Source organism: Bufo bufo, chromosome 3 (genome assembly GCF_905171765.1).
Source record: "Bufo bufo chromosome 3, aBufBuf1.1, whole genome shotgun sequence".
NCBI lineage: Eukaryota > Metazoa > Chordata > Amphibia > Anura > Bufonidae > Bufo > Bufo bufo.
In genome coordinates, this window is record NC_053391.1 from 595,062,438 (window position 1) to 595,088,629 (window position 26,192).

The 26,192-nt window shown below is 45.7% G+C and overlaps 1 protein-coding gene across 2 annotated transcripts in view; it reads left to right on the forward strand.

Annotated features, from left to right (window-relative positions):
* The window catches only part of LOC120996145 (E3 ubiquitin-protein ligase TRIM39-like), a 49,135-nt gene that overhangs the window by 19,938 nt on the left and 3,005 nt on the right, over positions 1-26,192 (forward strand). For both annotated transcript variants that reach the window (XM_040425887.1, XM_040425888.1), the window contains exons 2-5: positions 3,283-3,704; positions 4,779-4,874; positions 9,727-9,957; positions 11,948-11,970. In XM_040425887.1, coding sequence (XP_040281821.1) covers positions 3,285-3,704; positions 4,779-4,874; positions 9,727-9,957; positions 11,948-11,970 — 770 coding nt within the window. In that variant the 5' untranslated portion in view covers positions 3,283-3,284. The remainder of the gene's footprint in view (positions 1-3,282; positions 3,705-4,778; positions 4,875-9,726; positions 9,958-11,947; positions 11,971-26,192) is intronic.

The following is a 26,192-nucleotide window of genomic DNA, read 5'->3' on the forward strand; positions in this document are numbered from 1 at the left end:
TTTTTCACTTTATTTTTTCTCCCACTTTGGGACTTCAACTTTTGGGGGTCTAATCCTTTACAATGCATTCCAATACTTCTGTATTGGAATGCATTGGCTGTATGAGTAATACTGTGTGTATTACTTAGGGGTGCACCGAAATTCCGGCAGCCGAAAATATCGGCCGAAAATATGGGGTGTATGATTTGTCACCCACCATCTGCGGGCGGGCGCCGGGCGGGCGGTTTACTGCATCTTTATTTTACCTTACAATCGTGACACTCCAGTAAGAACTCTGCAGGCAGAGCGGAGGGCGGCGTAACGTCACTTACTCACGTGACGCGCCTGCTCCGCCTCCTTCATTCATAAAGTGGGCGGAGCAGGTGCGTCACGTGAGTAAGTGACGTTACGCCGCCCTCCGCTCTGCCTGCAGAGTTCTTACTGGAGCGTCACGATTGTAAGGTAAAATAAAGATGCAGTGAGTGATGCTGTGAGCAGCAGGGCCGGGGCTGTTATGGGTAGGGGGATCGGTCTATGGCACTGCTATGGGGAGGGGGGATCTGTGCACTGCTATGGGGAGGGGGGATCTGTGCACTGCTATGGGGAGGGGGGATCTGTGCACTGTTATGGGGAAAGGGATCTGTGCACTGTTATGGGGAAAGGGATCTGTGCACTGTTATGCCCATAACAGTGCACATATCCCCCCCCTCCATAACAGCGCCACCCACAGATCCCCCTCTCCATAACAGAGCCACCCACAGATCCCCCTCTCCATAACAGAGCCACCCACAGATCCCCCTCTCCATAACAGAGCCACCCACAGATCCCCCTCTCCATAACAGCGCCACCCACAGATCCCCCTCTCCATAACAGCGCCACCCACAGATCCCCCTCTCCATAACAGCGCCACCCACAGATCCCCCTCTCCATAACAGCGCCACCCACAGATCCCCCTCTCCATAACAGCGCCACCCACAGATACCCCTCTCCATAACAGCGCCACCCACAGATCCCCCTCTCCATAACAGCGCCACCCACAGATCCCCCTCTCCATAACAGCGCCACCCACAGATCCCCCTCTCCATAACAGCGCCACCCACAGATCCCTCTCTCCATAACAGCGCCACCCACAGATCCCCCTCTCCATAACAGCACCAATCATTATTTGGGCAAAAAGGCGGTTTCGGTTTTCGGTCAAGGGCATCCTGAATTTTCGGTTTCGGTTTCGGACCAGAATTTTCATTTCGGTGCACCCCTAGTATTACTCATACAGCTTCCTGCCTGTGAGATCCAGGGGGCTGGATCTCACAGGCTCGTCACCGGAAGGTAGCGCAGATGCCTCAGGAAGGCATCGCGCTGCCTTCCATGCCATTGGGTCCTCCCTACAGCCGCATGGGGACCCGATGGCACCGCTGACCGCAACCCCGCCGCATGTAAAAGCCACAAACCGCAGGTCTGAATTGACCTGCGGTTTGCGACGATCACCGCCACGGGGGGCCGTGATCCCCCCCCCCCCCCCCCCCGCGCATTTAGCCAAGGTGCATGCTCAATGATTTGAGCAGGCACCTTGTTCCGATCACCGCCTGCCGGGCGGCGGTGATCGGAAATACACATGACGTACCGGTACGTCATGTGTCCATAGGTTAGGGACAACATGCCGTACCGGTACGTCATGTGTCCAGAACAGGTTAAGTCCCCTAGCAGGAGAAAAAAAAGTTTAAGAAAATAAAAAAAAATATATAGCATAAAGCAGAAAATAAGGTTACTTTCACACTAGCGTTAATATTTTCCGGTATTGAGATCCGTCATAGGGTCAATGGGGACAAAATGTAACTGAATAGAATGGAATGCTCCAAAATGCATTCCGTTCCTTTCTCATACCGGAATGCTGCGGTTTGCTTTCCGTCCTGGGATGCGGGGCAAGACGGATCTGTCATGACTCCCAATGCAAGTTAATAGAGACGGATCCGTTTTCTCTGACACAATAGAACACGGATCCATCCCCCATTGACTTTCAATGGAGTTCATGACGGATCCGTCTTGGCAATGTTAAAGATAATACAACCAGATCCATTCATAACGGATACAGATGGTTGTATTATCAGTAACGGAAGCGTTTTTGCTGAACCCTGCCGGATCCAGCAAAAACACTAGTGTGAAAGTAGCCTGAGGCTACTTTCACATTAGCGTTTTTTGCGGATCCGTCATGGATCTGCAAAAACGCTTCCATTACAATAATACAACTGCATGCATCCGTCATGAACGGATCCGGTTGTATTATGTCTTCTATAGCCAAGACGGATCCGTCTTTAACACCATTGAAGGTCAATGGGGGACGGATTAATTTTCTATTGTGTCACAGAATCGCGGACAGAAAAACGCTACTTGCAGCGTTTTTATGTCCACGATGGGAACGCAACCAAACGGAACGGAATGCATTTTGGTGCATTCCGTTTCTTTCAGTTTAGTTTTGTCCCCATTGACAATGAATGGGGACAAAACAGAAGCGTTTTCTTCCGCTATTGAGATCCTATGACGGGTCTCAATAGCGGAATTGAAAAAGCTAGTGTGAAAGAAGCCTAACCCTTGTTTCACTATTATAAATGCTTTGTTATATAAAAGCTATCGCATTAAAACCACACAGTGGAAATAAAGAAACCTATTTACACCACTTTTTGGCCTATATCTGTCGCAGATTGCGGCGCAAAGGTTATTTGCGCAGCAATCTGCGACTTTTCACCGCTCACGCCAGGTGTTAAAAAAAAATTAATGGGAGTGGCGTGGGCGGGGAAGGGTCTGGCCGGCTGGCCTGTCTCATCATTTTCTACACCCGTTTTAGGCGTACAAAATGGTCTAAATCTTCGCCAGCAAGGTAGCTGGCATAGATTTAGACAGGCAGTGGATACACGGAGGTTATGTAGAGGCCGCATCCACAGTTCAGCGTATCCACCGCAAGCTAAAGGGTATTAAGACCGGCGTCTAAACCGCCGGTCTTAATAATATGACCCCCACAGTTCCTAAATTGCTGTTTTTTGTTCAAAAAATGGAATAAATAGCGATCAAAAAGTTGTAACTGTCCCAAAATGTACCAATGAAAAGAACAAACTGTCCCACAAAAAAACCCTTGTACAGCTCTGTGAACGGAAAGATAACGTTATTGTTGCCTTGCTTTAGTGATTGGTGGTGGTCTCAGGACTTGGGGCCCCACCAGTCAAAGTTTCTGACATGAGAGGTACCCTTTAAACGTATGCAGATATAACGTTTTGAAGATGTGAAATAACTGTGTGCCTTTCTTTCCTACAGTCATGGCGAGTGCACGGACCAAACATGTCAAAGATCTACAGGAAGAACTGACCTGTTCCATTTGCCTTGATAAATATAAAGACCCTGTCTCTATACAGTGTGGTCACAACTTTTGCCGAGCATGTATCTCCCAAACATGGAAAGGCACCCGCAGCAATTTTCTATGCCCTGTGTGTCGGAAGGTATCCAAATGGAAGTTTCTAAGACCTAATCGTGTTGTGGGCAACGTGCTGGAAATTTCAGCTCAAATGTTTACAGCTGTAGAAAGTGAAGGACCTAAGAAGCAGTGTCCGAAGCACCAAGAGCCACTCAAACTTTACTGTAAGGATGACTCTGAGGAAATCTGTGTAGTGTGCCGAGAGTCCGTCTATCACAGGAGCCATACAGTAATGCCAGTAGAAGAAACAACTGAGGAATTTAAGGTAAAGTCCAGTGAATAGCTACTTATTACATTTAGGAAGTTTCATAAGCATTACATAAAGGGACTGTGGCTCAGTTTTCTGATGTGTCTCAGAGAGTTTGTATGTTCTCCCCGTGTTTGCGTGGGTTTCCTCCGGGTTCTCCGGTTTCCTCCCACACCCCAAAGACATACTGATAGGGAACCTAGATTGTGAGCCCCATTGGGGACAGTTGGATGCTAATGTCTGTAAAACGCTGCGGAATATAATACCGCTATATAAGTGCATAAAATAATAATAGCTGAGTTTGGTGAGCGAGGACCCCCTACGATCTCAAAAGTTTCACATGCAGTAAATCTATTGCAAAATATCTACAACATTCCCAGATGTCCAAATGGGGCTTACAGAAACCAATGCCCATGCTCTACAAACACCACTTATTATAGAAATGATCTTCAGCTGCTGAAATTTCTGAAACAAATCTACTGCATGTGAATATTTCCAATGGGTTGTGTTCGCACATGGCGAATAGGGGCATGTTCACACCAGCACTAGTTATTTCCATTGTTCTGCTCAGTTAGAGGAGCAGAACAATACAAATAACAGATGTGCCGTAATTGGCAGATGACGGAGCTGAACGGACCCCACTGCCCATAATGTTAGTGGAAAGTAACACTCCTGCATGCGGGACTTTTTTGTCTGCTCTTTTTGGCAGATTCCGCAATGGAGGCCCTGAACGGAGCCTTCAGCACAGATGTGAACCTGCCCTAAGGGGGGGGATGGGGATTTTACCAAATGTCATCCCCACGCTGCAGAAAAAAAGCTTCGTCAGAAATTGTCCTGCAGTGTTGAGTTTGAATGTACCCTGTCAGTTTATACTGTGTATTTTATCCTTTACAATATGTGCAGCAAATCTACATCCCATGTGGATATGCACAAAGTGTGTCACCATGCTCTTCCAAGGGCGGGGTTCCCCTGACGTAGACGAGCCTGCCATAGAAATCAGTTGTTTAAGCAATGAAATAATGATAATTGTTGTGAAACTAATGTTATTATGTTGCTGAGTCTGTGTCAGCATTATTAATCTTCTTTAAACAGGGTGAAGTTCAAAATCGTCTGCAGGCATTAAGAAAGGAGCTTGCCAATAGTGTGCAACTTAAAACTGAAGAAAAAGAAAGAGCTCAAGAACTTCAGGTACACACATGCAAATGCTGTAAAGTAAAATACAGTACAGTCTCTATAATAAATAGACGCCAAGTCCAGATAAAGGCGGTCACTTCATGCACTCCTTCACCAAGATCCCAGTTATGTATCCACGCTGAAACACTCTGAGTAATAAGTAGGTGGCGCTCTACATCTCAGCTTTGCAAATCCATATTCCAAGAAAATCATGTGGCACTCGCCATTAAAAGTATATTAAAACTCTAATTTTTGCTGTATTTTTTAATGTCTCTGGAATAAAGGATATACTGTTCATGGCATGTTTTTCTTGATATATCTATAATAAATGGGCCCTAATAGGTGTTGGATTAATAATTTTTTTGGGGTGATTGAAAAAGAATGGTGTTTAATTAGGCCCCTTTCACACGAGCGAGTTTTCTGCACGGGTGCAATGCGTGACGTGAACACATAGCACCCGCACTGAATCCTGACCTATTCATTTCAATGGGTCTGTATACATTATTTTTTTTTTTCACGCATCCGTTCTGCGTTGCGTGAAAAACGCAGCATGTTCTGTATTCTGCTTTTTTCACGCAGGCCTGGCCCCATAGAAGTGAAAGGGGCTTCAGTAAAAAACGCATTGCATCCGGAAGCAAGTGCGATGCGTTTTTCACTGATGGTTGCTACGAGATGTTGTTTGTAAACCTTCAGTTTTTTATCACGCACGTGAAAAACGCATCACAACGTATTGCACTCGTGCAGAAAAAACTGAACGCAATTGCAGACAAAACTGACTGAACTTACTTGCAAAATGGTGCGAGTTTCACTGAAGGCACTCTGAACGTATCCGGACCTAATCCGTCACGCTCGTGTGAAAGAGGCCTTAGGCCTCTTTCACACGGGCGTTGCGGGAAAATGTGCGGGTGCGTTGCGGGAACACCCGCGATTTTTCCACGCGAGTGCAAAACATTGTAATGCGTTTTGCACGCGCGTGAGAAAAATCGCGCATGTTTGGTACCCAAACCCGAACTTCTTCACAGAAGTTCGGGCTTGGGATCAATGTTCTGTAGATTGTATTATTTTCCCTTATAACATGGTTATAAGGGAAAATAATAGCATTCTGAATACAGAATGCAAAGTAAAATAGCGCTGGAGGGGTTAAAAAAAATTTCTAAATAATTTAACTCACCTTAATCCACTTGCTGGCGCTGCCGGCATCTCGTCTGTCTCCTTCTGTGCTGAACAGGACCTGTGGTGAGCATTCATTCCAGGACCTTTGATGACGTCACTCCGGTCATCACATGATCCATCACCATGGTAAAAGATCATGTGACGTACCATGTGATGACCAGAGTGACGTCATCAAAGGTCCTGTAACTGTACTTAATGCTCACCACAGGTCCTATTCAACAAAGGAGACAGAAGCAGATGCCGGGCTACGCGATCAAGTGGACTAAGGTGAGTTAAATTATTTTATTTATTTTTTTAAGCTGTTTTACTATGCATTCTGTATTCAGAATGCTATTTTTTTCCCTTATAACCATGTTATAAGGGAAAATAATAATGATCGGGTCTCCATCCCGATCGTCTCCTAGCAACCGTGCGTGAAAATCGCACCGCATCCGCACTTGCTTGCGGATGCTTGCGATTTTCACGCAACCCCATTCACTTCTATGGGGCCTGCGTTGCGTGAAAAACGCAGAATATAGAGCATGCTGCGATTTTCACGCAACGCATAAGTGATGCGTGAAAATCACCGCTCATCTGAACAGCCCCATAGAAATGAATGGGTCGGTATTCAGTGCGGGTGCAATGCGTTCACCTCACGCATCGCATCCGCGCGGAATACTCGCCCGTGTGAAAGGGGCCTTATAGCCTCAGTATCTATAACTGAGAGACTATAACACAAATTTAGTAACTCCTTCCAAGCCTCCACCGTACATGTCCGGTGGAAAATGGGTCTTTAAACGTGGTGCTCATTCAGAAGCTGAGCGGGCGCCATAGCCCTGGATGCCTGATGTTTTACGCAGCAGTCTATGATTGGAATTAGTGCCAATCACAGACCTTTAAACCCTAGGATGCCATGGTCAATTGCAAACACAGCATCTAGGAGGTCTTTCCCCGGGAGTGCTGCATTCTCAGGGCTTAAAAGGCTCCTCTATGCCAAGGTCAGGGAAGCAGTTCAGTTGCCGTGCCTGCCTCAGGCCTTCTGAACGCTCTGAGGCCTGCCAATAGATATTTTCCTATGGAGCTCTGCCAAGAAATTTAATAAATCTCTCATACATAAACTCCAGTGGTAATTCATTACAGTCTATGAAACAAGTGATCCGATGATTGCATGTTAAAGTCCCCAAAGGGGACTTAAACAAGTTAAAAAAAAAAAAGCTTTAATTCACCCCCCCCCCCTTTCTCCATATAGAAAAAAAACTATAAAAAAAAAAAACAATACAATAGCACTGCCACGTCCCAAAATGCCCATACTGTTAAAATATAAATGTATTTTTCCCGTATGGTGAACGTCGTAATGGAAAAAAATATCTAAAAATGGCCAATTCGTTGTTTTTCTTTACTTCCCAAAAATTTTTAATAAAAAGGGGTCAAAAAGTAATAAAAAAAAAAAGCCCTCACACAGCTCTGAAGACATAAATATAGAAAAGTTATGTTGGTCAGAATATGCCGGTGCAAAGAAAAACATTTTTTTAGGAAAGATTTAGTTGAAGATTGTGTCTGAGCTAAAGGCAGCATGTTATAGAGCAGGGCAGCTTTATATATACTTTTGTGGGAAAATATTCAGTGTACCTTTACAGTGCCTTAAAAAGTATTCATACTCCTTGAACTTTTCCACATTTTTCACATTACAACCACAAACTTAAATGTATTTTTTGGGGATTGTATGTGATAGACCAACACAAAGTAGCAAGTATGTGTGAAGTGAAAAGAAAATGAGACATAGTTTTCAAAATTTGTAATAAATAAAAATCTGAAAAGTTTGGCGTGCATTTTTATTCAGCCCCCTGTACTCTGATACCCCTAAATAAAATCCAGTGTGACCAATTGCCCTCAGAAGTCACCTAATGAGTAAATAGAGTCTATCTACAGCTGTTATATGAAGGCCTCCGAGGTTTATTACAGAACGTTAGTGATCAAACAGTATCATGAAAACCAAGGAACACATGATGCCGGGAGCTGCCGAGATCCACAGCTCTAGAGCAGCTGCAGCAGCAGCTTTTAGATACCAAAATGATAACGGCCACAAATCGGAACTTAGCTGGTAACAAATACGTAGCGCACATGCTCCCAACTTTACAGACACCAAAAAGATGGTGTATGGACTCACCATAAACACTGGCTGGTACGCAAATCTCAATTGGGCAGCTGAATGGTAGTAACAGAAGCCTCCTAAAATCGGTGTCAAGCCGGACCTTACTGCACAATAAGTGGAATACCATAGCCCAATATCATATCAGACTGAGGTTGAGTGACAGATACACTCACTGTGTATGGCCACCAGAACTCCTGTTATTAACAGGCCACAAGAAAAAAATCACATGTGGTTTATTGTCTCGATTAGCTTTATAGGGTGCACCAAATAATTTGTTGCTAATTATCTCTTCCTCTGTATAATTTAGAGTCAGATGTTTCTTTACCTCATTAATGTGATGCCGTAGGATGACCACGAAAATACTATTAGCTGCATCAGCCTCCCTATCTCAGCATTTTTGCTTGTTTCTCACTCTGCTAGTCACTCCTTCCTCCTCCTCCATAGACTTATATGGAAAGATGTAATCTGACACTTCAGTGAGCAGGCAGCCATTCTTGGTTTCACAAGAATTAGTAGAAAATTCTGATAAAAGTTTGTTTTGGAGGTGGGGGAGGGCAGGAAAAGAGCTGGAGAGGAAAGAGGCATTTTTTTATATATATATACAGATATATTACAAAATTGCTTATCGTCTCCTGTGCTGTCGACTTAAAGGATAACTGTCGTATTATTATATAATTTTTTTTGGAGTATTGGATTGTGGTGATTAATATCTCCTTGGTGGCCCTATTTCAACTTTTCACTGTGTATTCAATTACCCCTTAATTCCACATTTTTGTTCCCTGTACTGCCTACTTTTACCTGTGCTCAAAATAGGGTTGCTAGGCATGGTCCGTCTGTCTGTTGAAGGACGGAGCACGCTGCGTGCAGGTTCACATTACTGACAGCCAGGGACTGTAAGTAAATTATTAAAGTCAGGTCCTCCCCAGCAGCTGATAACAGTGCCTGGGCTGTGTGCACTTCTCCCTGTCCCTGTGCTTGGCAGACGCTCCCTCACTCGGCAGAGCTGGAGAATGCAGAGTGGAAGCAGCGCACAACAGGGAAGGGAGATCTGCCGTCTGCTCAGTGTATAAATGAAAGCAACATGTGGTAAGAGGACCCCTTTGTGCTGGAGGAGATTAACCCTTTAGGGGGAGGGCTCTGGTTACACTTTTGGGGGGCTATTGTTGCTGGCTAGTAAGGGCAGGCGGGATTAGCCTCAGGGTGAGGGCAGTGGCGGCCATCTTTACTGAATAGTGAAATTGCAGTTTTATGCAGACTGGTTGCTAAGGGCTGAATCTTATTAAATATGGGGTAAGTCAGTCTAATAGTAACTGATTCTGGAATATCATGTTATTAGTAACTACATATATGAAAATTGAAATTAGGGTCTAAATGTGACAGTTATCCTTTAAGTTGTGTGAAAAGTTAGTGACCATTAAAACATATTAAAACTCCTATTGATACTATGCATTTTCTATTACATACACTGCATGACACCAGAGTCTATAATCTAGAAACAGTAGAAAATATAGTTTTTGTATTCTTTTGCAAGAACAGTTGTACTTACCTTATTCTTTCTTGAAGGCTGAAGTTTTACAAAAACGTCAAATGGTGACTGCAGGCTTTGAAGGTTTGCGGCAACTTCTGGCTGATGAAGAAACAGTCATCAATCACCGTTTAGAAAACCTTGAGAGAGCAATTAAACAGAGGAGAAACGAGTGTGTCAGCAGGCTCAATGAAAAGGTGTCATCGCTCCAAAAAGTCATCACTGACCTTGAAAAAAGTTTTCTCATTTCAAACAGCCATAATTGTCAGGTGAGATACAGTAGTGATCATTTATACTTGTGTACACATACATATTTACAGTATGGAAATTTGGGATCATCAAATTGCAACTCACAGAATAATTTTAAAAAACAACACCTTTAAAGAGAATGTGTCATCAGAAAATGAACTGCTGTTTAAATCACTTCTTTAATATGTTTACATATTTTTTTAATAATTTTTGATGATGTTATTTAAAATTTTCCATGTCTTTTTTTTTTCATATTTCAAAACAAGGAGAGACATCCAGCTTTCCATATAAAAGTGATAGCCTTTATTCTTTAAAGCGATAGAATATCCAATGACACAGTACAGACACACAGCGTTAGCGTCTACGCGTTTGTGACCCTTACTCATGATAATGCTGGGGTAAATATTACATCCTTATATACCCCCCCAGCAATCACAACTCATGTGAAGACATTTTCCAAGACATTTGGAAATATACAAAATACGGTATTAAAAGTCCAGAATAACATGAGAATTAATTGCATTGCAGAATCGGGTCATATTTATTATTAAGAACCAGTTGGAAAGCAACTACCCAGCCGGAAAATCCAAAAGGATTCCCGGCTGAGTGGTTTTTTTTTTACGTTGGTCTCCCCCTCTAATGGGGGGACTGACCCGTTCTACACTTTGGGCTACAAACAATGTAGTGTCTCCTTTATGAACTGTGGAAAAGTGTAAGGTAGCTGCGGATACATTACTGGTACGATAGTGAGGGATGTCAGACAAATGTTTCCGTATACGCGTCTTGATGTCATTTGTAGTGCACCCAACATGTTGCAAGGAACATGCACTGCAAATGATTAGATATACCGCATATTCAGTGTTTAATAGTGAAAGTCTTTCCACTTGCAGCAGATGTCCCTTTTTTAGAGGGTTGCATATACTTACAGCAAATACATCTATTACCGTAACCATGTGGGTTTCACTGATTTGTCATCTCTAACAAAAAAAGACACTTATTATATGTAAACTAAAACCAAAAATCTTGCAGTTTTTGCACTGACCACTATGTCTATTAATTGGCGCCACTTCTTAAGAACAGCTCAGGTAAGATGGCCGCCCCCATAATCATATTCAGGAAATAGAATAAAAATAAAAAAAACTATAATCAGAAAATAAAAACAGAGTAGAAAAAGAGGACATATGTTGCTATCTGGTTTTAACTGGCAGATACAATTTTTATTGACACATTTCCTTTAACCCTTTCCCGACCAGCGCCATAATAGTAAGGCGCTGGCTGGGTCTTTAAAGACGGTTGCCATAGCCGCAGGTGGCCTGCTGTTTCTTATAGCAGACACCCGCGGCTAATGTCCGTAACCGGCAGTAATGCCGGTCGTGGACATTTAATCCCTCAGATGCCGTGGTCAACCCTGACCACGGCATCTGAGCTCGTGAAACACCGGAAGCGTGTGCTATCGGTGATGCTCCGGCTCCCCCGTGCGGTGATCGGAGGAGCTGGAGCATGTGTGCAGCAGCCCCTGTCTTTGTGAATGATAGGAGCCTGCTGCATAGTATTTCCTATGGAGCCCTTGCCTGTAATAGGGCTCCATAGGAAATGAGCAATTTTCTCATAGACTCTAATGCTAGTGCATTGGGGTCTATGAGAATAGCAATCTAATGATTGCTTGTTATAGTTCCCTATGGTAAGTGTAAAAAAAAAAATAAAATAAAAAAAACATAATTCAAATCACCCCCTTTTTATTGTTACCTTTTTAATGAGCACAAACATATTTTTGCAGCATATTATAAAGGAAGTAGTCATACAATTTTTTATTGAATCAAATATTGTCTAAAAGGTCTCCAAAAAGAGAACAGGTATGAATGACACTGCTTGTTTGGAGGTTAGGAAATGAATACAGTAGAAGAATGTGCTTATGTTGGATGAGTCTGGTTGTATTTAAAAAATAATACTGCATTTGTCAGGTGAACTTTTAAATAATATTTTTTTTTTTTCTTCTTTTGCCACATTCAGGAACAGAAAGCTTCTGTCGGCAGGTACCTTGTTTTGTTATTGTAGATGGAGAATAAGTTGTTATAATGGAAAACCCCTTTAAAGAAAATCTGTCACCAGTTTCCTGCTGCCCTCACTTTTAAATCCTAACAGCTTCAGCGCATGCCAATGAGTCCCCATATTCATGAGCTCACGGCTCTCCCCACCACCTCTGCCTCTGACACTGTTTTTCCATCCAAATCAATAGCAAGTGGGCTGGGAAAGCCAGGAGATCATGAATATTTGAAATTCATTAATATGCACTGGAGCTGTTCAATACAAGATTTTGAAAGAAAGTGACCCAATATTTTGCTAAGGGGTTCTGTCACTTTCTCGCTCGTTCATTGGGGGACACAGGACCGTGGGTATAGCTGCTGCTGCCACTAGGAGGCGACACTAGGCTGAAAAAAAAAAAAGTTAGCTCCTCCCAGTTTTTAGCTTAGTGTCGCAGGATACAGACCTCTTATTCCTTTTTTCGGTATGGCTACTCCGTCTACCCAGGGAGCGAGTCCGGTGTCAGGTTTCCTCACCGTCCGACCTCCACCAAGAAGAAAAGAGGACCAGGGAAGCGTCGCTCCCCTGCTTCCCACCAGCCAAGGGTCACCCAGATCAGGTAGCTCTCCACCATTCCAGCGCTTGCCACTGATGTGCCAGCTGCTGAGGGGGTGCCCCTGCTGGTCCACCATCGGAGGGTGAAGACAAGAGGAAGAAGGTAAGGTGAGTATGCACATGGAGTAAGTATTAACCCTCTCACTACCCCCCCCCCCCCCCCCACACCTTACAACTCTTGCAACGGGAAGTCGGCACCTCTGTAGGGGGTGCATTTACACCGGAGCATTTACAGTGGTGTGGGCACAGAGACCGTCCGGAGATCAACCCCGCCCTTCCCATCCACTCTTATTTTCCTGGTGCGGTGGATGCCGCACCGGACATCAGTAGCTGGTGACTTTGGAAGGCTTCCTTGCCGCGGCCGACCGGCGATACTTGCGGTCGGCCGCGGCGCATAAACCAGCGCAGATCCAATTGGCTGTTCCTGCTTTTAATCTCGCAGTTATTCAGCCCCCGTCTCCGGCAGGGGGGTGTGGCTTCATTTCCCGCCGTGATAGGCCGCGGCTCTTTAAGTCAGGAGGTCCAGACCGTAGTTCGCACCGCCCCGTCTTTTGCGGGGGGCGTGGCCTGAATTCCCACGCTGGTAGGAGTCCTTTTGGTCTTTTAACAGCTTGTGTCCAGCATTAGGGGGCCACCATGTCTGAGCCCAACAGCGACCCCCGCAAACTTCCGGCCACTACCTATTACGCTTGCACTTTATGCAGCGTTAAATTTCCACGCGACTAGCCGGACTCTGTTTGTTCCGCTTGCTCTGCGCCCAAACAGGTCCCCCCTTCCCAGCCTATGCAGATATCCGACCGTCCTTCCAATATGGAACCGGAATGGGCCCGTGCACTATCCCGGGCAGTGGAGGACCTCTCCAAGTTATCCCAATCCACCCTGACTCTAATAGGTCGCTTGGTTGATAAGTCTACAACAACGCAGGCCGCACCGTCATCAGGCAAGCTACTGCGGAGCAGATCTTCACAAAAACATTGCAGAGCAGGACATTCCTCCTCCTCGGACGCATCTGCTTCCCCACCCCCTCCAGGGTCACGCTCAGACGCATCATCTCTTCCTGCAGTAGTGCTGTCTGAAGGGGAAATTGGAGACTCAGATTCTGATACGGATCCGGAGTACTCTCCCAGGGTTGCGGCTATGGTAGAAAGTCTAATTGCCGCTATACGGGACACCTTCCAAGTGCAGGATGAGTCTACCAGCCGCCAAAGCGTGTCTTTTCTCCGCTCCAAAAGGCAGTCCAACAGGACATTCCCACTGCATGACTACTTTTCCGTCGTCATCTCTAAGGTTAGGGACCATCCAGATCGCCGCTTTAGTTCTTTAAAGCGTCTGGATCTGCTGTACACTTTTCCAGCAGACTGTGTCTCTAAATGGTCCATTCCTCCTAAAGTGGATCCCCCTGTAGCACGTCTGGCCAAGAATACAGCGATTCCTGTGGCGGACAGCTCCTCGCTTCAGGATCCAGTAGATCGCAGCATGGAGTCTGTGGCTAAGTCCAGGTTCCGCGCTCAGGCCCATTTTTGCTTCCGCATGGGTGGCGAAGGCGGTCTCAGAGTGGGCTCTACGCCTCCATCAGGACTTGGAAGCGGGGGTTCCTCTTACAGAACTCCAGGCCTTGGCTTCACAAATCTCCCGGGCAGGGAAGTACCTCTGTAAAGCGTCATTGGATGTGGGCACACTTGTCGCCCGCTCTTCAGCTCTCGCAGTCACGCTGCGACGCAAATTATGGCTCAAGGTGTGGGCAGCGGATTCATCCTCAAAACGCTCCCTGACAGCTCTGCCTTTCTCTGGCACTCGTTTATTCGGGTCTCGCCTGGATGAGATCATCTCTGAGGCTACGGGTGGTAAGAGTACCCACCTTCCGCAGAGCAAGCATAAGCGCACTTTTCGCGCTAGGTCGTCCCATTCCCGGGCTCAGTCTTTTCGTAGCTTTGAAGGTACGCGCCCGGCGGCAGGGAACTCTTCCAGAGCCGCCTCTTAGGATCAGTGAAAGAAGGCGTTCTTTAAGCCGCAACCAGCTTGGCCACCACGGGCTCAGCCTACCCGCCCCGCAGCCAACAAACAGGCCTCTGCATGATGGGGCGCCCCCATCTTCTTGGGTGGGGGGTCGTCTTCTCCTATTTCAGGAACATCGCATACGCATGGGCACTCGAGATCGTGTCATCAGGTTACAAACTCGAGTTTGCTTCCCCTCCTCCAGAAAGGTTTTTCCTATCCCAACCACCCAAAAGGGCGGATCGGGCCACCGCTTTCTTTCAGGCGATCCAGGCTCTCCTGGCTCAGGGGGTCATTTCCCCGGTTCCCCTCACGGAACACTTCACAGGTTTTTATTCAAATCTGTTTGTAGTTCCCAAAAAGGAGGGGTCAGTTCGTCCGGTTCTGGACCTCAAGCTGTTGAATCGGTTTCTCCAAACTCAGCGGTTCCGGATGGAGTCTCTTCGTTCCATAATAGCTTCTCTGGAACAAGGCGAATTCCTTTCCTCGATAGATATCAATGACGCATACTTGCACGTCCCCATTGCCCTCATCGCTTTTTGCGTTTTGCAGTGGGCTCACAACATTACCAATTCGTCGCTCTCCCCTTTGGTTTGGCGACAGCTCCGCGAGTGTTAACAAAGGTTCTGGCTCCAGTTCTGGCCCTCCTTCGTTCCAGGGGCATCTCTCTAATCCCCTACTTGAACAACATTTTAGTAAAAGCGGTGTCCTTCGCTCACAACAAGGACAGTGTCCGCATCACTCTGGAGACCCTAGCGCAGTTTGGCTGGCTAGTGAATCTCCGGAAGTTGTCCATGCATCCATCCACATATATCACATTTTTGGGGATGATTCTCGACTCGGACGCGGCTGTAGTTCGCCTCCCCCGGGACAAGCGTCAGACCCTTCGCGAGCGGTCAGCCTTCTTCTCATGCACCGTTCCCCATCCATTCACTGGTGCATGCAGGTTCTGTGCATGATGGTCGCTACCATGGAAGCGGTGCCGTTCACGCAGTTTCACACCCGGGTACTCCTCTCATCCTGGGACAAGTCGGTGGACTCCTTGGTAAAACCCATAGTCCTCGCTTCGATTGTGCGCTCGGCACTCAGATGGTGGCTCTCCACACCAACGTTGGATTCGGGGAAATCCTTTCTACCGATTTTCTGGACGGTCATCACTACCGATGCCAGTCTTCAGGGCTCGGGAGGAGTCTTCCCACCCCGGACGGTACAGGGGGTTTGGTCTCAATCGGAGTCCAAACTGCTAATCAACATTTTGGAACTTCGGGCCATTCGTCTGTCCCACCTTCATTGATCCCCTCTTCTGACGGGTCAGCCAATCTGGATACAGTCGGACAACGCCACAGCAGTGGCCTTCATCAGTCATCAAGGGGGAACCCGCAGTCAAGCGGCGATGGCCGAATCCTCGCTGATTCTTCAATGGGCGGAGAAGCACGTACTAGCCCTGTCGGCATTCTACATCCCAGGGGTGGAGAATTGGGCGGCGGACTTCCTCAGTCAGATGACCGTGGACCCGGGAGAATGGTCCCTGCACCCGGAGGTCTTCACAGAAATCTGTCACCGTTGGGGACGGCCAGACATGGACTTGATGGCGTTCAGATTCAACCACAAGCTACCCGCCTTCTTCTCTCGCATAAGGGATCGAAAGGCGTGCGCAGTAGACGCTCTGGTGGCACCATGGAATGGGTTCTCCCTTGTACGTGTTTCCGCCTCTCCCTCTCCTTCCTCGAGTGCTCCGCAGGATACGGATGGAGGGCATCCAGACGATTCTCATCGCCCCGGACTGGCCCCGTCGAGCGTGGTACTCCGAGATACACCTCCTAGGAATACCACCCGTCCGGATCACGCCGCATTCCACCAGGGCGGTAGGCGCTTCATGGGCTCTGTTCCACCACGCTTTTGCTTCGCAACTGTGTAAGGCTGCAACTTGGTCCTCCCTACACACTTTTACCAAATTCTACCAGGTGCATTCCTTGGCATCGGCGGACGCGGTTCTGGGCCACAAAGTCTTGCAGGCTGGAGGGGGTATAGCCTGCAGGGGAGGAGCTAACACTTTTTTTTTCAGCCTAGTGTCACCTCTTAGTGGCGGCAGCAGCAGCTATACCTACGTTCCTGTGTCCCCCAATGAACTCAGCAAGAAAGAAATTTTACAGGTGAGTTCACAAAAATCTCTTCTTTTTTTTTTATGTTGCCCTTAATTAGGACACCATAAAACTGGTGACAGATTCCCTTTAAGTGCCAAACTAGGCTGAATCCTTAAGGGGTAAAAAAAAAGGATGCATTTTAAGCATAATTGTATTATTATGTGCCTGACAACATTTTAGTACATATAGGGCCAGATTTAATATTAGCTCAAGTCAAAATAACGGAGTGAAAAAGTCGCAAATTTTTGCGCAATCTGTAAAACTGCGCAAAAATTAGCGACTTTTATTGGTGTCGCAATGTGCGAAAACACCCATAATCTAAAAATATATTGCCCATAAGGCAAATAGCAAAACTGAAAAAAGCGTCCAAATGGCCGATTTCGCCATTTTTGGTCGCTTCGTTTTCTACAAAAAATTAAATAAAAAGTGATCAAAAAGTCATAACACCCCAGGATGGTATCAATGAAAAGTTCAGATCGCCCCTCCCAAAAAAAAAAAATTAATTACAAAAAAGTTATAGGGGTCAAAATATGGCGACAAAATGAAACTGATTTTTTTTAGCACTATCAAAACACAAGAAAAACTATACATATAAGGTATCGCCGGATTCGTACTGACCAGTTTTATCACACATTGAACGTCGTAAATTAAAAAAAACAACATAAAACTGGTGGAATTGCATTTTTTTTTTTTCAATTTCAACCCATTGGGAATTTCTTTCCCACTACATGATATCTAATATAAAATGGTAGCGTTGGAAAGTACAACTTGTCCCGCAAAAAACAAGCCCTCATATGGCTTTGTGAACAGACAAATAAAATAAGTTATGGCTCTGGGAAGGCAGGGAGCGCAAAACGAAAACTCCAATAGGTGTTCATCATCAATACTGCAAGGAGTTAACCTTTTCCAAATATAGGGGATCATTTATTAAGACCAGCGTTTTAGATGCCAGTCCTGATAACCCCGTACATATTTTCGGCACTAGCCTCTACATATTTTCGGCACATCCACCGCCAGTCTAAATGTAAACCAACTTACTTGCTGGCTTAAATTTAGACCATTTTCTATGCCTAAAACAGGTGTCCCCTTCCCTTCCCGCGCCCCCTCTTTTAGACCTAGTATGAGCGGGGAATAATGGCAGTTTGCAGCGCAAATAGCCTTTGCGCTGCAATCTGCGACAGATACCGTATTTTTCGCCCCATAAGACTCCAAAGTAGGGGAAAAATGCCCCTGCGTCTTATAGGGCGAGTTCTAATGAAGCGCTTCCATTATGGAAGCGCTTCATTAGTACCGGAGGACCGGTAAGCGGTGAAGGCTCTGTACTCACCGCTTCCTGGTCCTCGGTTCGGCTATCGGCTGTGCAGGGCTGCGTACAGCGTAAGGGCGCTCTGTGACCTCACACTGTGCGCCGCGATACAGATCCGACAGCGGGATGAAGAGGATCGTGATGGTGAGGAGCGGTAGCGTCCAGGAGCAGGAGAGGTAAGTGTGTTTTTATTTTATTTTATTTGCACTGGGGGCTTTTGGCTGACATATAGGAGTTGATATATGGGGCTGATGGCTGACATATAGGGGCTAATAAATGGGGCTGATGGCTGAATATATGGGGGCTGCTGGCTGACATATGAGGGCTGATAGATGGCTGAAGGTTAGGGGGTTGATCTGAGGCATTGGGGGTCTGATCTGAGGTCTGACATTGGGGGTCTGATCTGAGATCTGATTGACATTGGGGGTCTGATTGGGACTGTAAGCTGAGGCCTGATTAGCTTTGGGGGTCTGATTGCTGGTCTGACCTGAGGTGTAATTGAAAATATTTTTTTCTTATTGTTCTCCTCTAAAACCTAGGTGCGTCTTATGGGCCGATGCATCTTATAGGGCGAAAAATACAGTATATGCCAGAAAACTGGGGTATATCATTTAGTAAATGACCCCCCCCCATAGTGCCCAATTCATTGCAAAGAATCATCATATACATATCTGATCACATTATATCATTTTTTTTTATAAAATATAAACCAAAACAATACAGATATGTATTAGTAGAATCATCACATCAATATCTAGTCACATTATATACATTTTTTTATAAAATCAACATAAGCAGTACAAATATACATTAATAGAAGTACATTACATCATTCCTTTTATTCATGCCTGCTGGACATCTGGTATGTAATTCTATTATCCAGATATGTAAATGGCCCTGTGTGAATAATTCCCAATTTGCTTTAAAGAAACACAAGAATAAAAATAAGAGTAGGGATGACAAAAATAGCGGGAACCATTTGAAACATTGTGTCACTTTTCAGTGATACAGGATACTATTGAAGGCATGATGAAGTCATCAGATTTTGTCGGTGTGAATAATTACTTATGCCTCCACATTTGTTTAAAAAAATATGCAAGGAAAAAAGCACAACAATGGATGAAAAGCAAGACAGGAGGATATGTAGATGACAAAAAACATTGATAATAGACAAGAAAAAGAAAATAATTGAGACTGAGAATAATGTGAATGGTAATGTAATGCTTACTATACAAGATTGTGATAGGGAAAGGTTATAATTCACAAGTAGGCACGGTGATTCATCTTCCAGCATGTAATAATCAGCTACGTATTTTGGATAAGGGATTGAATTATTCTTTTACTATGAGATTTGATTTGATTTGTTTTGAGGCTTTGATTTCAACAGATTTATGAGAAAAATCACTATAAAATGATTTCCCAAGAACAGATTCTGAAGAGGAAGAAATGAATACTTCTAGTGGTACTATCATAAAGAATTAATATCTACATTTTCTAAACAATAAAAAGTAACGGTCATATGAGCATACAGTATGTTTTGACGTTAATATGTTTACAATTGCTAAAGCGTAACCACGGGGATAATACCATGAAGTCTTGTATAATAGGTCAAGCATGACAAACAGGAATATATTCCATATTCATGGATTTTATCCTGTCCAGTCTTGCACAGAAAATATGGATACAATTCAACATTTTGTTGAATGAGATCTGGGGGGCGGAGCCGGATGCAGAGCTAAGCAGCCACAGCCGAGTACAGCATTATAAAGCGCCCAGAGGCACCCAAACTGCGCTGGAGCAGACCCCTCTCCACCCACTCACCCCCAGGAAGTCACTTGAGATGACGAGGATGAAGAAAAAAAAACAATTCCCCCACAAAACTTACCTCTTTCTTCACAGCAGCACGACGAAGGACGAACAGGAGTCTCCCTCAGGCCTTAATACAAATGAAAGGGAAATGTAACACACAAAATAACCCAAACAAAATACAAAGGGGAAAGAAAACACTTCAAGTGGCTATGGCAGCAGCAGGAACTCAGCCAAGATCCACACACCAGCTATCCACAACTCCAACAGAAGCTATAAACCGCATAGCATAGTGGGAGAAACAACAATAAATAGAGAAGGTTAAATGACCATAATAGCCACACCTGGGGAAATAAGGTGTGGCAAGCACCAGAAACAACACAGACATGATTTAATCCAAACGGAAAACATGTCAGATCAAACCACGTGTTGCCAGTCTCACTGATCTCCTGCCACCTGTCGCGGGAACGTCCGTAACAGTACTCACCCCCCCCTCCCCTTCTACAGGACCAACCTTATCCGGATGAGACCTGTGAAAAGCTTTTTACCGAACAACTGGCATTCACGTGAGATACCCACATCCTCTGCTCTGGTCCATAACCCTTCCAGTGAACAAGATACTGAAGAGATTTACAGAGAACTCGAGAGTCAATAATCTTGGCGATCTGGAATTCCAAACTACCGTCCACCATGAAAGGAGCGGGGCACGACTCCAAAGGTTCAACATATCTCTTCAACAAAGATTTGTGAAACACAATATGAATTTTCAGAGCCTGAGGAAGTTCAAGACAAAAAGCTACAGGATTATTAATGGCAGTGATCTTATATGGACCAATAAACCTTGGACCCAACTTCCAAGAAGGAACATTCAACTTAATATTTCTTATGGACAGCCACACAAAATCACCCACACTTAGGTCTAGACCATTCATACGTTTCCTGTCAGCCACACGTTTATACTTGTTGCCCATATTCATCAAGTTATTTAGAATTTTCCGCCATATAGAAGACAATGATGACGAAAAACGTTCCTCCTTAGGGATACCGGAAGTATCCGAACCAGAGAATGTACCAAATTGCGGGTGAAACCCATATGCCCCAAAAAATGGCGACTTACCAGTGAACTCCTGTCTACGATTGTTTATGGCAAACTCTGCCAAATACATAAACGAAGACCGTTCCTCCTGGTTCTCAGAGACAAAACATCTGAAGTAACTCCAGACTCTGATCAGTGCGCTCCGTCTGTACATTCATCTGAGGATGAAAAGCAGAAGAAAAAGACAGTTGTACCCCCAACCAAGTACAGAACGTCTTCCAGAATCTGGACACAGACTAAGGCTTATTGCACACGACAGTATATTTTCACGGTCCGCAAAACGGGGTCCCATTTTTCAGTGTTTCGTGACCGTTTTTTCGTCCGTGGGTCTTCCTTGATTTTTGGAGGATCCTCGGACATGAAAAGAAAGTCGTTTTGGTGTCCGCCTGGCCGTGCGGAGCCAAACGGATCCGTCCTGAATTACAATGCAAGTCAATGGGGACGGATCCGTTTGACGTTGACACAATATGGTGCCATTTCAAACGGATCCGTCCCCATTGACTTTCAATGTAAAGTCTGGAGTCCCTTTTATACCATCGGATCGGAGTTTTCTCCAATCCGATGGTATATTTTAACTTGAAGCGTCCCCATCACCATGGGAACGCCTCTATGTTAGAATATACTGTCGGATATGAGTTAGATCGTGAAACCTCATTTCCGACAGTATATTCTACCACAGAGGCGTTCCCATGGTGATGGGGACGCTTCTAGTTAGAATATACTACAAACTGTGTACATGACTGCCCCCTGCTGCCTAGCAGTATCCGATCTCTTACAGGGGGCCGTGATCAGCACAATTAACCCCTCAGGTGCCGCACTATCATATCCCCCTGTAAGAGATCAGGGCTGCCAGGCAGCAGGGGGCAGACCCCCCCCCTCCCCAGTTTGAATATCATTGGTGGCCAGTGCGGCCCCCCCCCCCCCCCTTCCTCCCTCTATTGTAATAATTCGTTGGTGGCACAGTGTGCGCCCCCCCCCCCTTCCTCCCTCTATTGTAATAAATCGTTGGTGGCACAGTGTGCGCCCCCCCCCCCCCCCTTCCTCCCTCTATTGTAATAAATCGTTGGTGGCACAGTGTGCGCCCCCCCCCTTCCTCCCTCTATTGTAATAAATCGTTGGTGGCACAGTGTGCGCCCCCCCCCCCCTTCCTCCCTCTATTGTAATAAATCGTTGGTGGCACAGTGTGCGCCCCCCATCGGCCCCCCCTCCCTCTATAGCATTAACAACATTGGTGGCCAGTGTGCGGCCTCCCATGTCCCCCCCCCCCCCCGATCATTGGTGGCAGCGGGTTACTAGCAATAGTACAATAGTAAAAGATTCATACTTACCCGGGAGCTGCGATGTTCGTGTCCGACCGGGAGCTCCTCCTACTGGTAAGTGACAGTTCATTTAGCAATGCGCCGCACAGACCCTGTCACTTACCAGTAGGTGGAGCTCCCGGCCGGACACGAACATCGCAGCAGCCACCAGCAGGTAAGTATGAATCTTCTACTATTGTACTATTGCTAAGTAACCATGGTTACCGATCGGAGCCCCAGCGATTAAACTGGGACTCCGATCGGAACTCCGCTGCCACCAATGATGGGAGGGGGGGGGAGATGGGAGGCCGCACACTGGCCAACAATGTTGTTAATGCTATACAGGGAGGGGGGGCCGATGGGGGGCGCACACTGTGCCACCAACGAATTATTACAATAGAGGGGGGGGGGGCGCACACTGTGCCACCAACGAATAATTACAATAGAGGGAGGGGGGGGGGCCGCACTGGCCACCAATGATATTCAAACTGGGGAGGGGGGGGAGGGTCTGCCCCCTGCTGCCCTGATCTCTTACAGGGGCATATGATAGTACAATTAACCCATTCAGGTGCCGCACCTGAAGGGGTTAATTGTGCTGATCACGGCCCCCTGTAAGAGATCGGGTGCTGCCAGGCAGCAGGGGGCAGTCTTGTACACAGTTTGTAGTGTATTCTAACTAGAAGCGTCCCCATCACCATGGGAACGCTTCTGTGTTAGAATATACTGTCGGTTCTGAGTTTTCACGAAGTGAAAACTCAGCTATGAAAAAGCTTTTATGCAGACGGATTTTCGGATCCGTCTGTATAAAAAGTGACCTACGGCCACGGATCACGGACACGGATGCCAATCTTGTGTGCATCCGTGTTCTTTCACGGACCCATTGACTTGAATGGGTCCGTGAACCGTTGGCCGTGAAAAAAATAGGACAGGTCATATTTTTTTCACGGCCAGGAAACACGGATCTCGGATGCGGCTGCAAAACGGTGCATTTTCCGTTTTTTCCACGGACCCATTGAAAGTCATGGGGTCCGCGAAAAAAAACGGCACAACGGCCACGGGTGCATACAACGGTCGTGTGAAAGAGGCCTAAGTCCCACGATCCAAGATCACGTCAGAGGGAATGCCATGAAGTTTTACAATGTTGTCAACAAACACTTGGGCAAGTGTTTTAGCTTTAGGTTGGCCAGGCAATGCTATAAAGTGCACCATTTTACTAAAACGATCAGCTACCACCAGAATAACAGTCTTTTCAGACAAATTAGGCAGATCAGTAAAAATCCATAGACAAGTGAGTCCATGGTCTGGACGGTATGAGCAACGGAAGTAGATATCCAGAAAGTCCAGTATGTGTCACCTTAGCGCGTGCACAGATACTACAGGCCGACACATAGTCCTCAACACAGTTATGCAACCCCTGCCACCAGAATCTACGAGAGATGAGGTTGGCAGTGGATCTACTCCCAGGGTGTCCCATAAGAACCACCCCCTCCGATATTATCAGACTAGGATTTTTCAAATCGCCACCTCCAGGAAAACTACGTGACAAGGCATCTGTCTTGACGTTCTTAACCCCAGGACGATAAGTGACAATGAAATTGAATCTGGTGAAAAACAAAGACCATCTGGCATGCCTCGGGTTCAGTCGTTTAGCTGACTCAGGGTAAGCCAGATTTTTGTGATCAGTGAACACCGTGATCGGATGAATCGCCCCTTCCAACCAATGACGCCACTCCTCAAAAGCCAACTTAATGGCCAGCAACTCTCTGTTACCCACATCGTAATTTCTCTCTGCGGCAGAGAGTTTTTACAGAAAAATGCACATGGGCGCCATTTACCAGGTAACGGGCCCTGCAATAAGACAGCTCCTACCCCCACCTCAGACGCGTCAACTTCCACAATGAAAAGTTGTGATACATCCGGCTGCACCAATATAGGGGCAGAAGCAAAGCACTCCTTAACCGCAGAAAAAGCTCGCAACGCCGAATCAGACCACACTGAAACATCCGTCCCTTACTTAGTCATGACCGTTAAGGGTTTCACCACTGTCGAATAATCTGAATATATTTTCGGTAATAGTTGGTGAACCCAGTCCAATACAGCACTGACTTTTTCTGGATCCATTCGAAAACCTGAAGATGACAGCAGGTAGCCCAAGAATTTCACCTCATGTACAGTCGTGGCCAAAAGTTTTGAGAATGACACAAATATTAGTTTTCACAAAGTTTGCTGCTAAACTGCTTTTAGATCTTTGTTTCAGTTGTTCCTGTGATGTAGTGAAATATAATTACACGCACTTTAAAACGTTTCAAAAGCTTTTATCGACAATTACATGACATTTATGCAAAGGTCAGTATTTGCAGTGTTGGCCCTTCTTTTTCAGGACCTCTGCAATTCGACTGGGCATGCTCTCAATCAACTTCTGGGCCAATTCCTGACTGATAGCAACCCATTCTTTCATAATCACTTCTTGGAGTTAGTCAGAATTAGTGGGTTTTTGTTTGTCCACCCGCCTCTTGAGGATTCACCACAAGTTCTCAATGGGATTAAGATCTGGGGAGTTTCCAGGCCATGGACCCAAAATGTCAACGTTTTGGTCCCTGAGCCACTTAGTTATCACTTTTGCCTTATGGCACGGTGCTCCATCGTGCTGGAAAATGCATTGTTCACCAAACTGTTGTTGGATTGTTGGAAGAAGTTGCTGTTGGAGGGTGTTTTGGTTCCATTCTTTATTCATGGCTGTGTTTTTGGGCAAAATTGTGAGTGAGCCCACTCCCTTGGATGAGAAGCAACCCCACACATGAATGGTCTCAGGATGCTTTACTGTTGGCATGACACAGGACTGATGGTAGCGCTCACCTTTTCTTCTCCGGACAAACCTTTTTCCAGATGCCCCAAACAATCGGAAAGAGGCTTCATCGGAGAATATGACTTTGCCCCAGTCCTCAGCAGTCCATTCACCATACTTTCTGCAGAAGATCAATCTGTCCCTGATGTTTTTTTTGGAGAGAAGTGGCTTCTTTGCTGGCCTTCTTGACACCAGGCCATCTTCCAAAAGTCTTTGCCTCACTGTGCGTGCAGATGCGCTCACACCTGTCTGCTGCCATTCCTGAGCAAGCTCTGCACTGGTGGCACTCCGATCCCGCCGCTGAATCCTCTTTAGGAGACGATCCTGGCGCTTGCTGGACTTTCTTGGACGCCCTGAAGCCTTCTTAACAAGAATTGAACCTCTTTCCTTGAAGTTCTTGATGATCCTATAAATTGTTGATTGAGGTGCAATCTTAGTAGCCACAATATCCTTGCCTGTGAAGCCATTTTTATGCAAAGCAATGATGGCTGCACGCGTTTCTTTGCAGGTCACCATGGTTAACAATGGAAGAACAATGATTTCAAGCATCACCCTCCTTTTAACATGTCATGTCTGTCATTTTAACCCAATCAGCCTGACATAATGATCTCCAGCCTTGTGCTCGTCAACATTCTCACCTGAGTTAACAAGACGATTACTGAAATGATCTCAGCAGGTCCTTTAATGACAGCAATGAAATGCAGTGGAAAGTTTTTTTTGTGATTAAGTTAATTTTCATGGCAAAGAAGGACTATGCAATTCATCTGATCACTCTATGCAAATTGCTATTATAAAAACTTAAGCAGCAACTTTTCCAATTTCCAATATTTATGTAATTCTCAAAACTTTTGGCCACGACTGTACAGCAAAAACACACTTTCATTTTGCATACAATTTATTATCTCTTAGGATCTGTAACACCTGTCTAACGTGATCCTGATGAGTATCCACGTCTGGAGAATAAATTAGTATGTCAGCCAAATACACGACAACAAACCTCTCCACCAGATGATGAAAAATGTCATTCACAAAATGTTGGAAACCGCAGGAGCATTGGTCAACCCAAAAGGCATGAGCAGGTTCTCAAAGTGACCCTCTGGGGTATCTTCCATTCAACCATTTCCTTGA